The sequence below is a fragment of the Theropithecus gelada genome, chromosome 14 (genome assembly GCF_003255815.1).
Source record: "Theropithecus gelada isolate Dixy chromosome 14, Tgel_1.0, whole genome shotgun sequence".
Taxonomy (NCBI): Eukaryota; Metazoa; Chordata; class Mammalia; order Primates; family Cercopithecidae; genus Theropithecus; species Theropithecus gelada.
This window is the reverse complement of record NC_037682.1, coordinates 54,730,020-54,747,464: the sequence shown is the minus strand read 5'-3', so window position 1 is coordinate 54,747,464 and position 17,445 is coordinate 54,730,020. Positions and strand designations below refer to the sequence as shown.

Sequence of the window (17,445 nt, the reverse complement as noted above, 5' to 3'; positions counted from 1 at the left end):
AGCTTCCCTGGCCCAAGTAAGACAGAAAAACATTGATTGGCTCTGCCCACCACCCGTAGGAGCATGTGCAGGCAGCCTCTTCTGACTTCAAGTTTCTGATGGGTTCAGCAGTGATAATCTGCCTTGAGGGTCTCCCCCATCACCAACAGGTTGTTCTTCGGTGTTGACATCAACCAGAACTCCAGTAGCACACTTCAAGAGTCCTCATCCATGCCAATGTTAGAAGTAACCCTAGGATTGTCAGAATGTTCCAGGGCTGGAGGGAAATCCTTTATATGTGCTTTTGGAAAACATGCAGAGGTTTAAGTTGAATCAAAAGTCAATTTTATTGGGACAATGGAATTTTTCCAGGGGAAGCAGGGATCTTCCTGGACATTCAGGGGCAGCTACTGGGAATGATGCTTACAGGACAGCTAAGCTTATCCAGACATCATCATGTATTTCAGTCTGACAAAAGATAAATGTCAACAAATTGTAGTTGCTATGTGTAGCAATGTTCCTCCACATTCATGAGACTTGTAATCTTTGATTATAAAAATCATTTATATTGGTTAGTTTTAGTAACTCAAAGGAAAAATAACCACCTTAATTAAATCTTGGGTCTCATCATGAAGAGTCTAAAAATTCCTTCCGGAACTCAGGCTTGTACAGCAGAAAAACAAACATTTGAAAGCCCGTAAGTCAAACTAAGGTGGGTCTCCTATACCTCAACAACAAAGCTGACTATTCTCCCACAGATTGTCGATGCCATTTACAGCCAGCCACACATCACCACATCAAGTATCACAATGTTTATTGATAGATACAAGTATATAAAATCAGGGCATGAACATGACTTGATAAATTAAGTAGACTTAATTTCAATACTATAATAGGAGGGACCAATTCAAATTCTCACCATTTGTTTCACACCCACAAAAACCACTTCAAGGGCATTAACGATCTCTCAAAACTGATCAGTTTTGTGCAAGTAAACCATGTTTCTTTTAAAAAGACTTGTGCACTTGCCCAGGCTCAAGGATATTAAAATCTAGCACATAAAGCCCATTACTAGAGGTAGAAATACAGGCAATATACTATTACGGCAACAACCATCAATTACAGTTAAGAATTTTTCTGTAACAACCAAATGGATAATCAAATATTGCAACAACTCAAGTATTACTGAGCAAAGTGCATTTCTACAGTATTCAGTGTTGCTATTCAGTTTTCTAACTTAAAACAGCCTATGATAACTGGCAGCAAAGAAGGTCCTTGCAATAGACTGCCTCTGCTTGAGAACTTATGATGTAATTATTGCATGCTGCTAATATACTATCTAAACATTAAAGATACTCCTAAAATATTTGATGGTAGACTATGATTAAGACATTACACTACAAAAAAACCTTATGCAGAAGAAAATCCTAACTGACGTGCTTCTGCTTTAAATATTGTGAAAACATTACAGCGGAATGAATTTTCGCAGTGGTTAGGTCAAATGCAGTTACATCATAGCAACAGTATGTTTTGCACAATTTAAGGCTTTGGCTGGTTCTTTAGTCAGCTTCTTCCTCTGATTCTTCTTCTTCAGCAGTTTCTAGCCAGGTTAGCCACTGATTCACCTATAAATTAAGATTTGTAACTTAAAATAGTTCACAATATAAATGGAAATCCATCCAGAAAGTTTTAGGTGGTACTACAGTTTTAGAATATGAAACAAGGATATCCTTACAACAATTTGTATATTAAGTTATACAACAGTGGTGTATTATCCAGATTTGGGACAACACAGAGCTAGATATAATCCTGCACGGATGAGCCTCATGAATCTAGTTCATAATCAGCAATAAAAAGGTAGCAAGATGCGCTGTAGGACCAATGTTTCTCAAAGCCTGGGCCCCCTGGAAAACTAGTAGCATGAGAATCACCTGGATTTTGTACATAGACCTACTAAACCAGAATCTCTGGGATTAGGCCTGGAACCTACTTTTAAACTGCTCTTCAGGTGATTAATGCATTCGCTGTGATTTGAGAATGCCCTGATGTTCCTCCCCTAGGGCTACAATTTCATTCAATAAGACACAATTAAATTGTGAGAAATCAAAAGCATCTCTTTTTTAAAAAATAAATATATATTTAAACTGTTCTTTTCTTTTTTTGAGACACAGTCTTACTCTGTTGCCCAGGCTAGAGTGCAGTGTTATGATCTCAGCTCATTGCAACCTCTGCCTCCTGGGCTCAAGACATCCTCCCGAGTAGCTGGGACCAGGACCACAGGAACATGTCACCACGTCTGGCTAATTTTTTATATTTTTTAAAGACAGGGTTTCACTCTGCTGCCCAGGCTGGTCTTGAACTCTTGAGTTCAAGTGATCCTCCCACCTCGGTCTCTTAAAAGTGCTAGGATTACAGGCATGAGCCACGTGACCAGCTACCATTTCCTCTTTACTGACATGTTTTAAAAATCTTAAATCGAAACTTGTACAGTCACTCCCATCTATATCAGTAGCTATACTCCTTGAAAAATTTGTTAGCTACCTCTAACATCTTATACACCAGTAGAACTGATTCACTGTGTAGCTTTACTTAATCATAGCTTTAAACAGTGCAGAATGAAATGTATGGGTGAAGAAAAACTACTAACTAGGACTATCTTCCCTGTATTTCAGTTGAAAAAGGCTCTTAACTTGAAGTTAATACCAAGCAAAATGAAATAAGCAGACCAAATTTTTAACAAAAGACTTACCTGGAACAAAGCCTTGCCTTTTCCCGGAAACTCTTGGGTTATATCTTCTTTCCAAGCCAAGAAAGCTTCTTCTTCAATAATCTCCATATCATAGAAGTGCACAAAAAAGCGAAGTAACATGCCTTTAAAAAAAAATTAAAAAGTAGTAGTAAGCCCATTATTTAGTGTGCTGTTTAAGACTTGCCCCACACCACTCCTCTGATACAAGTCCCCTCACCTTTTGGGAAGTTGCTGTTATAGCAGTGCACCTGAAGAGCATACAGGGCGCTGACTTGTAGATCAACGTGATCATGAAGAAATTTCTGCATTACTGGCTTGAAAGAAAGAAGTAGTTGTTTTTCCTGCTCTAACTGTTCTTTGGAAGGAGCAGAGGATGAATCTGTTTCATCGCTGGGGGGGTTTACTTCACTAGAAATGTACTGTAAGAAGCTGGACAGAAAGAGGTCTTGTTAGAACCAAACAGCGAGTTTTCTTGCTTAGTCTCCTGCCTTGTAGACATTCTTTTCTAGTACATGAAACATTACTACATATAGAAAAGCATCTTACCTAGTCATTAAGATGTTCACAAATCCTTTATCTACATGAAGTTTGGGAGAGATGTTATCTTTAATCCATTTATATATGGTTTGAGGGGATGGATCCAACTTTATTTGCTTCAACAGTTCCTTCTCCAGTTTGAGGAGTGGGAATAAGAAACTCAGCCCCTTTCCTTCCAAAATCTCCAACATGCGGTCCTTATTCTGATCAATTTCTGAAGAGACAAAACCACTTGCATCATCTAAAAGTTCATTTTACCAAGTTGTCCTGTCCAGAGAACAGAACTTCACAAATGATGTCCCCAAGTATACAAGATCCATGTAGCAGAATAGAGAACCAACCCAGCAAATGAAAAAACTCAATATACGGATCAAATGAAAGTAGTTTAATCATACATCTTTTTATTGGTAAGATCTGCAGCATGTTTATCATTATCTGAGCAGGACAATCAGACCATCTGACCTACATAAATCCATTCGAGGTACTAAAAATCTCTAGATATACTATTAAAAAAACAAAAACAAGTCAGCATTCTCTTACCTGGGAGCATTTTCTGCATATTGACCTTGCTTTGTTGAAAAAGTTCTGTTAACCATTCTCGATCTTGTAATTTAGCTAATTGCTGAAGACAAAGTAGGAAGAGAGGAAAATGGGTGCCACTTTCTAGTGGTTGAGCTAGTTCTGAAATGCTCACCAGCTCTGAAATGATGGCACGAGCTGCAAACTGTGCTAAATATGATTTCACCAAGGGGATGTCAACCTCCAGTTTGGGACACTGGTCCAATACATTCAGGAAAGCCTTAGAAGAAATATACAACAGTTTATCAGTTCTCGAATTTGAGTGGTAAGAGTTCTTACCACACAATCAGTAAAGTGTCCTACCTGCATGAAGTTGTCACTTGTGGCTATCCCTTCCTGTTTGAGTAAACTGATCAAAGAACTTGCTTTTTCTTTATCTTCATCGCTTCTATCTAGTGACAGGATGATTACTTTGCTTAACATCTCAGGAAGAAAGTGTTTAGGAGCCCTCATTTCTCTTACACCATTGACAGCTTCATTTGCATTTCCACTATTTAGATATTCAGTCACAACAGTTTCCTGTGAGGAACACAAATATCTTTAATGTTTTCTCTATCTCAAATATAGGCTGATTACACTAAAATGGGATATTTGAAACTTACAGTTAGTTTAAGTAGTTCTTCCTTTGATGGCGGTGGCTTTTTGCTGGTCTTGGCAGGCTTTTCCTGGATAAGTGGTGGATTAGTTTTGAGACCAAGCTGAGGTGTCTAAAAAACAAGCAATGACAGGACATTTTTTAAAAGAAGGAATATGAAGTTAGGGGGAAGAACATACTAAATTTAGAAAAAAAAAGTCTTCAGTCATCTTTAGAAAATAATGGAACAACAGAAAATGCTATCACACTATGGTCTGTACCTGTCCCAGAGGTGGTGTCTGAGTGCGTGGTGGTTGTGCACTAGGAGGAATCATAGTTATCTGGGGCTGAAGCTTTGGCACTTGGTTTTTATTCATTAGGAAAGACTGAGCAGGCCTCAGGCTAATCTGGAATTGAAAATAAATCAAAATATAACTAAATTAACAACATGCAGTTGGTGAACATATTAAATACAATATCTAAAATCCTATACAAACATGACAGAATCTAGGGAAACATTAAGCTTTTTATAAAACTAAAGAAGGCACTCCACATTAACAGGTTTAATTTTTGACAAAAAATTTAAAGATCTGATGATGCATACAGTAGTAAGATACTACTATAAATCTTACATTTATGAGAATTCTCTTAGAATTAGCATGACTAAAATATTCAAATAAAAAACTGCAAATTTAGCCAGTTTAGAAAATGCCTTGTTTTATCCTTAAATCACCCTACTTACAAAGAAAGAAACCACAATATCTTGACAACCATTTTCCTTGCCCTAACTAATAGACTTTAACAGACTTGCCCTCATATCTCATAATCTTCACTCACAGGATGCTGGACAAAGAAAGAAAAATTAAGTACAAAAAAGAGAGAAAAATGTAAAGAACTCCAGCATTAAGTCCTCTTAATAACGCGTCTTTTTATAATCATCGGGCAATAAATTTCTGAATTGACAAACTATGGTATATAAGTAACATAGGCAAATGTACCTCATCTGCATTAAGCTGTCCTTTCTTAGAAAACCGAGGTGGCATATCCTTCGACTGTCCTTGCAGCTGGGATAAGAGTCCCTGACTCTGGTTATGGTAGAGCTGGCTTAGCCCCTATTTCAGAAAAGGAGAAAGAAAGTCTAGATAAAAAGGGGTCCACAAATTACGGTAATCAAGTACCAAAGGGATGAGCCAAGCCAAAAAGAAAGTTTAATTGAATCTGCCCAGAGAAAGTAAAAGATGAAACAGGGAAGAATAAAAATCTAACCTAACTGTCAAAGTGATGTCATTTTACTAATACTTTACTAATCTTAAGGATAAACATTTTAGTTTGAAATAAATGTTGCAGATATGGTTTAGAAAACATGCACACTCCTAAAATAGTTCCATGTTTTAACAGCAAATGAAATCACATATATTGCAGAATTTAACACTTATTGCCTAAACACTCAAATCTTACCTGGCTTTTCATAAACTTGCCTCCCATCTCTCCAAACTGCGACTGTGTGGGAGGCATGATGTGTCCCCCATGGCCATTGAACAGTTGATTTGAACGATGACGTCCCATGGTGGGTGAAAATCTATCCTGGATAACTCCTGGACCAGTACCAATTCCGCTACCTTAAAATACATATACGGACAACTCTCAAAACTCCACTGACAAAGTTAAACTGATTTTTCAGCTTAATGAAACCACTGTTTTTTTCAAAATTACCTGGCATTTGTCCAAACATATCAGCAAGTCCTCCAAGTGGGTCCCTATCTATTTTCATCCTGGGTGGCATGAACGGTCCCTCCAGAAAGAAGTCACTTCTCATCCCTTGAGCCATGGGAGCAGGAATAAACACCCCTAGATCCTTTAGAAATGAAGTGAATAAGCACTTTTTGTCTCTGGACCCTATTTTACTTAAAACTAAAATTCTTGCAACTGGGGGGAAACCTAGAATATTAAAACCGTAATTTATGCTATTTCTGTAAATAACTTCTTCCAAAAATGGGAGACAAGGCTGGGCATGGTCGCTCACATCTGTAATCCCAGCACTTTGGGAGGCCCAAGCCTTGGTTTGCATGAGGTCAGGAGTTCAAGACGAGCCTGGCCAACATGGTAGAACCATCTCTACTAAAAATACAAAAAATTAGTGGGTTGTGGTGGCGCAGGCCTATAGTCCCAGCTACTGGGGAGGCTGAGGCAGGAGATCGCTTGAACCTGGGAGGCAGAGGTTGCAGTGAATCGAGAATGTGCCACTGCACTCCAGCCTGGGTGACAGTGTGAAATTCCGTCTCAAAAAATAAAAAAATAAAAATGGAAGACAAGACACTAAAAACATTAAGCTCCGCCACTAAGATGAGACAGACCCCTCAAGTGTTCGGGGTGGGTGGGGAGGAATACCATACTACTCTACAAACACAAAGTCTATGTGACAAAACAAAAACCCAATCTTACTTTTACTGCATCTTGACGGATTTGATTGATCGTCTTTGGTCCATTGTCAAGAAAAGCCTTGCGAGGAACCCAATGGTGTTCTCGCAACTCTACGGTATCCTGTAATTGAAAAATATATTTCAATATTCCTAAACCAAAAACTCAGCTTATCAACACATTTAAAGAAACCAGTTTTACCTGCAGCAGGAAACGAATCCTCGCTGGCAATTCCTTACTTAACATCAAGGAGCACATTCGGGCAAAGTACTGATCCATTAAGGACTGGTAAGAGAAGAATACACTCATTGGAAGAGCTAAAGCAAATGTGTTCAATTTACAGTTTTAAGACTTCTAGATTACAACCCAGTTAATGGCTAAATATGGCAATCCCCTATGATGTCACAAAAATAAATAGCTTGATTTAAAGACAAACTACTTGTACTGCTTCCATCAGCTACACACATACCTTGGCTCGTTCATGGTCTAATCTAGGTCCCACTGTCCTCATTATCTGACAGAGGCACTCCAAATCCTCTCCCATATCTTTGAGTTGGACTCTCTTCTTCTTTTCCAAAAGCTGCAAGAATAAAATGCCATGGTGACAAAATTTTACAGTTACTCTGGTTTAGGCGTAGTACTTTCCCTTTACGTTTGCACTGACTCATTCACAGTTCCTACAGAATCTAGTATAGTGCTTTCTACCAATCTGATCAGTTCTAACCCTACTTTGTCAAACACCACATATTTCTAATTATTATTCTATGTTTGGTAAATTTTGTTGCCCATTTGTATTTAACTAGTCAACCTCCCTCTCAGATGAATAATTGACTCATTTCCCCTAAATAATGATTGACTACATTCACCTAAGCCTAACTTCCCCGTCACACTTACTGTTTTGATGCACTTATGAAGGATAGATTCGTGAATAAGATCAAGCTTGCCAAGCTCTCCAATGAATTTGATGTTTCCCAACATCTTGATCTTAGCAATGGCTCTCTGTTCCTCCTCCTCGGGGAGGAGGGGATTTTCACGCTTATCATAGACTGAAAAAAATAACAATGAAGTAAGACAACATTCAGAATTAAGCTGAAAATATACAGTACTACTTAGTATCAACTGTAAGTCTTACCATCAACATTTCTAGTTCGGTTTTCAAATTCATCTTGTAATTTGGAAATTAGGAGGCGTCTGAATGTCTAGGAAAAAAGACATTTGTCATGCCTTAAGGAAATTTTTCAAGTCACCTTTAAAACAAGCAAACAAAAACTACCACTTACGGTGCTTTGCTTCTGTCCTGGTTGACCCTCTGCTGCTGGGCCATCAAAGTTTGGTGCATCTTCTGCCAATCGCAGACATAGCTGAGCATACAGTGAGCTATACTTTGGCTCTTCTAGGGCTTTGTCCACAATCTACAGAAAATGTCATTGCTTAAACTAAATACGAATACTACTTCCAAGAACCCTTCCTTTAGGAAAAATACAACCACCTAAATGTTAGCTATTACACTGTACCAAAAACGTCCAGTTATACCAGTTCTCATCTAGTCACATCCATCTCTCCAGGGAGTCAGAAAATGGCATGGATATCAAAACTTTCAAGTCTACATAAACTGTCATACAATGCATTTCCAAGACCAAAATATGGTGTTTTCCACCAAAGAGCTTGCTATGCACCACCATTTATCTCTTCAAGCATAGTATGAACATTTACCTCTTTAATCTAATGCTACTGAAGTCAGTGGTTCTTTCTAATCACTATGAGTATTCAAAAATCACACCTCAGGGTTTTAAGTAGTAATCCAAGTGTAAAAAAAACACAACTTGAGTTTGTTAAACAGTTCCCTCTCCCTTTTGAGTTAAGCCAATATTTAAAACTTACCAGCAGTATGACCCCTTTAAGGATGAGTTTAGACTCTACACCCACATTGAGGAGCTCAAGGCATAGCTTGTCAAACTTTTCAGGAGTAAGCTTATTTAGTATGCTGGAGAAAAAGGAATTACATTTTAAGTGTTAGCTAATACACAGAATTTGAATTGAAAAACTGCTTTTAAATTATACTGATTTTTCTTCCACTTGCTCCCTTTAATAATCAAGACATGTTTTCTTACTCGTCTAAAACCAAAGGAATGCTGAAATAAACCTGTTATTTTAATTACAATGATTTGAATTAGATAGGGGGGTTCCCAGCTGTTTGACAAGAATCCTTTCTCACTTTCTCAAGGTTAGAGTGCAAAGATCTCATTATCAAGGCTAGACCATGAACTAAGACCATTATATTCCCTGCTTCACTGGCTTAAATAACATAGCACTTCCCTTAGCCAGCGCAAATGTTAGCACAACAGGATTATGGATTGCAATCCGATGGCTAAAAGCAACCGTAAGCCCAAAAATACAACGTTCAAGATACATTTTTTCTTTTTTTTTGAGACAGTCTTGTTCTGTCACCCAGGCTGGAGTGCAGTGGTGTGATCTTGGCTCACTGAAACCTCCATCTGTAGGGTGTTCAAGTGATTCTCCTGCCTCAGCCTTTTTAGTAGCTGGAAAAACAGGCGCCTGCCACTACACCCGGCTAATTTTTGTATTTTTAGTAGAGATGGAGTTTCAACATGTTGGCCAGGCTGGTCTTGAACTCCTGACCTCAAGTGATCTGCCCACCTTGGCCTCCCAAAGTGCTGGGATTACAGGCATGAGCCACAGTGCCTGGCTAGTTCAAGGTACCCTTGCCTTCTTAGTAGTACAGCACACACACCAAACACAATCCATACTATTTCCCATCTTTTAGTAAAACAGACCTTCCAACTTACCCTCTTACTTTCCTGAAGATTGCATCATGTCGTTCTTTTTCGTTTGCGGAGTTGTTTGCTGCGGAGTTGTCATCTCGTCTAGTGCTTCGTGCAGGAATCCATTTCTGAGCGTTTTGCCCTGGGGTTTTCCCCAGGAACTCGCTAATAAAAATCAGCAATAACACTTATTTTCACACAACAAATGTTAAACATCATAAATTCTCTCAAATAGATAAAGTAATTTAGGCTTTCTCGACTTCCCCTCCCAAAAAGTCAACTCTGGAGATCAGTGGTTCTGTAAGAGTAGTGTGCATCAGAATCACCTGAAGGGCCTGTTAAAACAGATTGCTGGGCCCACCCAGTTTCTGCTTTCACTGGTTTGGGGTGGGGCCTAAGAATTTGCATGTCTAGTAAATATTCCCAGTATCAACGCTGTGGATCCAGGAACCACATTTTGAAAACTAACTTTTTTTTTTTTTTTTTTTAAAGAGATAGGGTCTTGCTGTGTTGCCCAGGCTGCTCTCAAACTCCTGGGCTCAAGTGATCCTCCCACTTTTGCCTCCCCAAGTTGTTGCTGGGATTACAGGTGTGAGCCACTATACCGGCTGCCAATGAACACTTTCTAATGTTTTACTGACCATGCTGTATGTGTACCACTTTACTAATACCAATTAGTAGGAATAATAGCTACTAATTTCGGGAAAAAAATTAGTAAAAATAACCCAAAGAATAAGAAAAAAAAGTAAGTTTGAGAGTCTCAACTCATTTAGATAATTGGGTAAGAAATAATCAAGAGCTGATATTCTATATTTAGGATACCCAACAGAAACCATGCCCCTTAAGATTAGGAGTCTTGATGGCTATTGCCTTAATTACACCATCACATGGGAAAGACTTTTAACTTAATTTGTTAAATAAAGCTCAGTTTTTTTTTTCACATGTTTACCACACCTGTTGCCAGCAGTCTTGGGATAGTGCTGAGGTGCACCCCTACTTCCTCCTCCGCCCGAAGAAGCACTATTTCAAAGAAAAAAACTTTTTTGTTTACTGTATCCCAACTATATCTCACTCAAAAAGAATAAACCATCTATTTTGTGTTTTGCTTTTCTTGTAGAGATGGGGGTCTCGCTATTTTGCCCAGACTGTAGCCAGGCCTGTATTTTAGTGTTCGTATGTTATGCTACAAATGAAGACTAAACTGGGACCCAAAGGAAAGGCAAATACTTGATTTTATTCTTCAGATGGCAGTTCTTAGAAGGCTGTCAATGAAAACTTAAGAACTTTTCAAATGAAAATTGCAGCCCATTAAGTCGGAATTATTTGCCATGGTATCTAAGTTTTGGGACTGGCCTTTTCAAAAGGATTCCCCAAAATCAATCTAGACATACCTGAAACGAGAAGCACCCCCTTCTGCAATCGCACTCTCCACTTTGGCGGCTTGACAACGAAGAATCTTCAAAAGAATAATATTAATAGATGGGGTGGGGAGGGGAGGGGATGGGAGAAATGAAATACCTGGAACGAGAAAGAGCACCAAAATGAGACACTTCTAACTAACATACAGATCTATGAGCCTTCATTCAATTATAACGTATTTCAGATCCTGGCACTGTCATTGCATTGCAGATCTGTAAGACTAACCTAGGATGTACTCAAAACACAAATAGACAATTACATTTTGTTTAGCCACCTGGAAATTCCCCGGTGTTCAAGGATGCAAAGATACTTCGTAGAACACAAGAGTATTTCAAACGGCTCAGAACGAATCTTTTGAAAAACCCACATTCTACTGTCTTTAAAACTGAGCACTGAGATCAACAGAAAAATCTAACTATAGACACGAGCAACATCACGTGGAAAATGTCTGCCCTAGGAATTTTTACTGCCTCGACGAGGAGGCCAGTGACTGCATGAGGTCTCTCCGAAAGCTCTTCAGCAGTTTTCCCCTGTCCACCCTTTCGCCTCCTCCCCGTGGAGAGCTCGTGGAGAGACGCGCGAGAGGGGGCCGGGTGTACGGGGCTAGCACTCGCAAGCGGAAGACCTGGGCTACAACATGGCAGCAGGAACCTCCGCCCCGTTTTTCCCTTCCTGGGAACAAAAGAGCGGAGCATTCCTCCCACCCAGGCGCAAGTTAGGGAAGTGCTTCCGACAACCTCCCCGCGAGGCCGCGGGTCGCTCGGCTGGGAGGAGCAGCTGAGGCCGCCCCCGCCGGCCCGGCGCCCAGCTCTTTGTTCTCCAGGCAGGAAGGCGGCCTCCTGCCCACCCGCCGCCTCCAAGCGGGCCCCCTCCTGCCCCATAAATCCCCCTGGGACTGACAACCGCCTCGCCACGGCCTCCTCGGCTGACAAAAGAAGCAGAAATCATCACTCTCTCTTTTCCTCCCCCCAAAAGGGCAGCCCCGCCGACTCCAGGCCCTACACACCTCCCCGCCGGGAGGCCGGGCTCCGGGACACCTGCGGTTCCCTGGTCCCGCGCCAACGGCCGGGCCCTCCCTGCCGGCCCGCGTGCCTCCCGCCTCGGCGCTCGCGGTCCGAGCCGCGCTCCCTCGCCGTCCCAGCACACCCGTGCCTCGGTCCGCCACGGCCTCGGCCCTGCAGGGGTCGGCCATCCGGCCATGACCCCACGGCGGTCTGGCCAACACTGACGTTTTCCTTCTACTCCGTCAGCAACAGGAAGAGATAACAAAGGCCAAGACTTTCCAGGTGTCTGAAGCGCAGAGGAAATGCTAAAAAAGGGTCGCCCCACCCGGCTCCGCCTGCGGCCGCCATTTTGTACCACTCGAGAAGAAGCGGCCAGGGACGGCGGCCATTTTAGAGCGCTCCACTCGGCGGCGGCGGCGGCGGCGGCGGCGGCGGCTCCACTCACCTTCACCGAGAACTCAGCAGCTGCCACCGCAGCTGCCTCCTCAGGATCCGGTCGTCGGGGATAGGGAAGGGAGGGGAAAGGGGAACGGAAAACAAAAAAAAGGGGGAGGGAAGGGGAAGGAAGGAGTCGGGGACGGCCTGAAACTCAGCTCAGAGGAGTCACTGCTGCAGCCGCCACCCGGTACCCACCGCCACCTCCATAGAGCTCCGACTCACTGCTGGCGCTGAGGCGTGTCTGAAGCCGAACTTATCACTCTTGGGGCAGCCGAACCCACCAGAGCCGCCCCGAATGGCTCCTTCGCCGCCCAATCAGCGGCCCGGTTGCCGTCTGCCACCAATCCGCGCAGGGCAACGGGGAGGAGCCACAGGGCTGAGCTCGGTTGCGGCGCAGCCCCGCCGCAGTGCGCAAAGCCATATTCGCGAAGTCTCTGAGGCTGAGCCAGTGGCGTAAGGGGCGCGGAGCGCTGCCGAGATGTGGGCTGCGTGCGTAAAGCCGGAGAGCCCTTTTGAGTCTGCGTTGGTGTGGCTGCTGCTTCTTGCTCCAGTCCCTTTGTTCGTTGAGTCGATATCCCATGCTCCAGTTGTATCATCCCCTTTTCTCCCGACCTCGTTTTCTCACCGGGAATATGGGAAAAAAACGCACCCTTACCTCCCCGGAGCCCTGTGCGTGGCGAGTGAGCATTGCTTTTCTTGGCGCCCCTTGGAGCTGTGGCTGCCCTCGCGTGCCTGGCCTCTCCAGGGGCCGGGCCCGTCGGGTTGAGGCCTGGCGCCCCCCGGGCGCAGCGCCGGGACACTACCCAATTCCAGGTCCTCGGCTTCGGCAGCCTTAGGGAACCCAGAGAGTAGTGGGGAGGAGGCGAGACTTGCGCCCTGATGCGAAAGGAGAGCTTCATTCAGCTCCTTATTGGCCCACCCCCTGCAGAGTGAATGAGAAGGGGATGAAAGGAAGGGGTTGATTGTCTGTCTTTGTACCGCACACAAGAAGCAGCTTTTCCCATAGGAATGTCCCGCTGGCGGTCACCGAGGAAAACACCTTGTGTGTCAGACTTCCGCGGGTGTTTGGAGGATTTCAAATTGCTGGCTCCTGGGTTGTTTTGTTTTGTTTTGTTTTTTAAGTGCACGTTAAACATTGTCAGTTGTGTATTTTCATTTTATTTAGGGTCAACCGTAATAAATAGGATTAGGCTTTTCAAAGCCGGCAAGTTGAACTTTGTGTACTTCTCAGGTAATGTGTTGATGGGTACCTTATTCCATCGGTTGCGACACTGTGGCTACACTAAAATGGAGTCATACTTCCATAAACTTAAACAACAAAAATGTCCCCATCTCCATTTTAACATGTAGTACTTTCACAGTGTATAGTCAAAGGCAAGAATGTGTGTGTTTTAACATGAATGACTTTTAAAGAAAGTGTTCAGTAAGAGGCAGGATTTTCAAAGACCCAAACTTAACCTTTGATGTGTCAAAACAGCTCTTGGTATTAGAGCACCTGGTCCTTAATACAATTTTCAGGAAAATTGCAGTTTTTCCTGCGACATTTAAATGTGATAACAGAAGGCTGTGGTGTGGCTCTACAGGTTTCTAATACAATTCCAGCATCTGTAGATCTTTGCTATAGAATAAAGTCAGCATTCCCCACCTTACTGTTACTACACTTACTGCTATTAAATCAATTTTACTTGAACTTTAAAACTTGGAAGAGATGTTCTAAAAATATATATATATATTTTGGGGTGGTGGTGGTGGTGTAAGTTTTGTTTTAAATACAAGAGGTTTCACTTTGTAATTTTTTGGACCCTTCTAGCTTCATGATAACACCAGAATAATGTTTCTTTATAATTTCTGTAGGGCTTTAAGGTTTGGAAAAATGCATTTAGTATATGTGATATTTTGACATAACTGGTTTACATTCCATATATCTGATAATGAACGAATACATTAGTTTACTAGGAAGAGTAGTAGTCAAAAACTTTTGTCTAGACTTCAAAGAGAATATTCACCTAGCCCTAAAAGTCGGATGTTCTTATAATTAAGACACTTAAAATTCAGTAATTAAAAATTTAAAAAAGGTTTTACTTAATATTTTATTTAGTCTTTGCTAATTGTGAACCCTTTTGGTATGGGCTTTGCAGATATGAGTTTATGTGAGAAATTGACCTGGAAGGGAGTAACCTAAGGTAGAAAGAGTAAAAATACTGATAAAACAATCTTTCAATTACCTTTCTGTCACTTAAATAGAAAGATTTCAGATTGAAATCAAACCTGCAAAGCCCATTGCAGAAGGGTTCACAATTAGCAAAGATTAAATAAAACATTAAAACCTTTAGGAAAAAAATTTTTTTTTGAGACAGAGTCTCACTTTGTCACCCAGGCTGGAGTGTAGTGGCGTGATCTCTGCTCACTGCAGCCCCTACCTCCTGGGTTCAAGCATTTCTCGTGCCTCAGCCTCCTGAGTAGCAGGGATTACAAGCATGTGCCACCACACCCAGCTGATTTTTGTATTTCTAGTTGAGACTGGGTTTCACCATGTTGCCCAGACTGGTCTGAAACTCCTGACCTCAAGTGAGCCACCCACCTAGGCCTCTCCAAAGTGCTGGGGTTACAGGTGTGAGCCACTGTGCCCAGGGTAAAAAATTTTTAATTACTGAATTTTAAGTGTCTTAATTATAAGAACATCCAGCTTTTAGGGCTAGGTGAATATTCTCTTTGAAGTCCAGACAATAGTTTTTTTCAAATTGACATCTATTAAGTGAGGGAAATAAACGTTGAAACTTTCTAAATGTTTCCATCACATCATGGATATATGAAAATTCAGTAGCACTTTGGGAGGCCAAGGTGGAAGGATCCCTTGAGCCCAGGAGTTGGAGACCAATCAGGGCAACATAGGGAAACCCCCCTTCTCCCGTCTCTAAAATTTAAAAGTTAAAAAAAGATCCGGATGTGGTGACATGCATTTGTAGTATCAGCTACTTGGGAGGCTGACATGGGCAAATCCCTTAAGCCCAGAACTTTGAGGCTGCAATGAGCCGTGATCACGCCACTGCACTCCAGCCAGGGCAATAGAGTGAGACCCTGTCTCAAAAAAAAAAAAAAAAAAATTGCTGGGCACGGTGGCTCATGCTTGAGCTCAGGAGTTTGAGACTAGCCTGTGCAACGTGGTGAAAACCCGTCTCTACAAAAAATACAAAAATTAGCCTGTGTCCCACATGCCTGTAGTACCAGCTACTTGGGAGGCTGAGGCAGTAGGATTGCTTGAGCTCTGGAGGTCGAGGCTGAAGTGAGCCATGATCATGCCACTGCACTCCAGCCTGGACAACAGAGCGAGATTCTATCTTAAAAAAAAAAAAAAAAAAAAAAAAAAAGGCATTGTCTGGAATTTAGCTTTTAGTTCATTGAAAATTGAATTTTAAATATACCCACTTCAGTCTGCTAGTTTTCCACTTCCATTTTATCAGTTTTCTCTAAGTCCTAACTTGTTAACTCATATGTTTTTGCCTTATTTTAACTAATCATGTCAAGTGCTGGTTACTATTCTAATACATACTATTTTGGAAGCATCTACCATCCTCTCTGTGCTTATGAATTCCCTAATCATATACTTTCAGCCCAGATCTCTCACTTTACATCCAGTTCTGAATTTCCAACAGGCTTTTGCTCAGAGATGCAAACTTGAAGCCATAGTTTGGGCCACAGTAGTTTTAAACACTTGAATTTGATATTCACACAAATTTTTACATACAAATCCAGATTTCCATCTTTTCATGAAAAATATTAAAATATGGCAACACCGGGCCTGAAAGTCTCATAGGGCAACGTTCAAGCATAACTAAGTAGAACTGTCTCCTCTCGATGTTTTGATTTCTCCAAGTTGCATCTGACTTGATTCACTCATTTATGTTCCCATCTGGCCTCTATAGCCATTTTGCTTTTTTGAGTTGTTTGTTCAAATTCAACAGATTCCATATGTAAACTGGTCATCTTCCTAAAAGGAAAAGTAGTTAAACCAGTTGAGATCAAATGTCTTCTCTATCACTTACTGTGTAACTTTGGACAAATAATTTAATTACTCTTCCTCAGTTTCTAAATCTGTAAAATGGGAATGATAGTAGTATTTATATGGTTGTTGTAAAGATTAAATGAGATAATGTATGTAAGGCACATAGGTTAGACCCTGACTTAGAATTTAATATTAGTTTCCATATTCTCAACAATATTAACCAGCTGTTTCACAACTACTTTAATTTTGTTAAGGATCCTATTGTTGTTCTATGCTAGAAACTTGACCATATTTTTTTTTTTCCTTTTGCTCAGATTTAATATTCAATCACTTACTGAATCCTGGTGCTACTTCTCTCTAAATGTTTCTTGCAGTCATCTTCCTCCCTTCAACATCATTGTATGTATGCTAATCCAGCCCTTACTAAACTTTTCTCTTAGATTATTGCAAAATTCTTGTTGATCTTCTGTAGTCTTTGCCTACTAGTCTGTATATTCCTGTTAGTCTTTCTTCAAATACCTTTTTTCAGCCAGGCGCAGTGGCTCATGCCTGTAATCCCAGCACTTTGGGAGGCCGAGGCAGGCAGATTACAAGGTCAGGAGTTCGAGATCAGCCTGGTGAACATAGTGAAACCCCGTCTCTACTAAAAATACAAAAGATTAGCCGGATGTTGTGGTGCGCACCTGTAATCCTAGCTACTCGGGAGGCTGAGGCAAGAGAATCGCTTGAACCCAGGAGGTGGAGGTTGCAGTGAGTTGAGATCATGCCATTGTACTCCAGCCTGGGAACAAGATTCCGTCTTGGGGGGAAAAAAAAAAAAAAACTAAACTAAACTTTAACATTATTACCATGCTCAAGAATCTTAGTGCTTCACTATTTTCTACATGAGTTGATCTCAACCTTGGCTGCACATTAGAATCACCTGGAGAACTTTTTTTTTTTTTTTTTTTTTTTTTTTTTTT

The 17,445-nt window shown here is 41.4% G+C and overlaps 1 protein-coding gene and 1 non-coding gene across 4 annotated transcripts; both read right to left on the bottom strand.

The window, feature by feature from the left end:
• Positions 1-773: 773 nt before the first annotated feature.
• Positions 774-13,346, bottom strand: EIF4G2 (eukaryotic translation initiation factor 4 gamma 2). Of its 3 annotated transcripts, XM_025358560.1 has the most exons (23): positions 12,123-13,346; positions 12,045-12,064; positions 11,011-11,137; positions 10,574-10,639; positions 9,644-9,784; positions 8,718-8,820; positions 8,117-8,248; positions 7,969-8,035; positions 7,731-7,882; positions 7,306-7,416; positions 7,038-7,121; positions 6,861-6,959; positions 6,132-6,273; positions 5,877-6,037; positions 5,417-5,530; positions 4,700-4,825; positions 4,447-4,551; positions 4,148-4,363; positions 3,806-4,064; positions 3,275-3,479; positions 2,946-3,157; positions 2,729-2,850; positions 777-1,604 (listed from the first exon to the last, which is right to left on the bottom strand). In XM_025358560.1, exons 1-23 carry the CDS (start codon positions 12,236-12,238, stop codon positions 1,539-1,541), a joined length of 2,946 nt encoding a protein of 981 aa, XP_025214345.1. In that variant the 5' UTR covers positions 12,239-13,346; the 3' UTR covers positions 777-1,538. The 3 variants fall into 3 exon arrangements, 2 of the variants coding, with proteins under 2 accessions (XP_025214344.1, XP_025214345.1); XM_025358559.1 differs by having other exon boundaries at positions 774-1,604; positions 11,939-13,346; XR_003115773.1 differs by lacking the exons at positions 777-1,604; positions 2,729-2,850; positions 2,946-3,157; ... (12 more) ...; positions 7,969-8,035; positions 12,045-12,064 and having other exon boundaries at positions 8,078-8,820; positions 12,488-12,893.
• LOC112607526 lies at positions 5,226-5,364 on the bottom strand. The gene has a single exon (XR_003115855.1). It is a non-coding gene; the product is annotated as a small nucleolar RNA SNORD97 (small nucleolar RNA).
• Positions 13,347-17,445: the final 4,099 nt, after the last annotated feature.

Excerpts from the sequence above, each read along its gene's own strand:
- EIF4G2 (XM_025358559.1), bottom strand. The coding sequence starts at position 12,230 with ATGGCCGACCCCTGCAGGGCCGAGGCCGTGGCGGACCGAGGCACGGGT. Across the intron at positions 7,122-7,305 it reads TAGACCATGAACGAGCCAAG|TCCTTAATGGATCAGTACTT; the intron begins GTATGTGTGTAG and ends TTCTCTTACCAG. Across the intron at positions 4,364-4,446 it reads AAGAACTACTTAAACTAACT|GAAACTGTTGTGACTGAATA; the intron begins GTAAGTTTCAAA and ends TGTTCCTCACAG.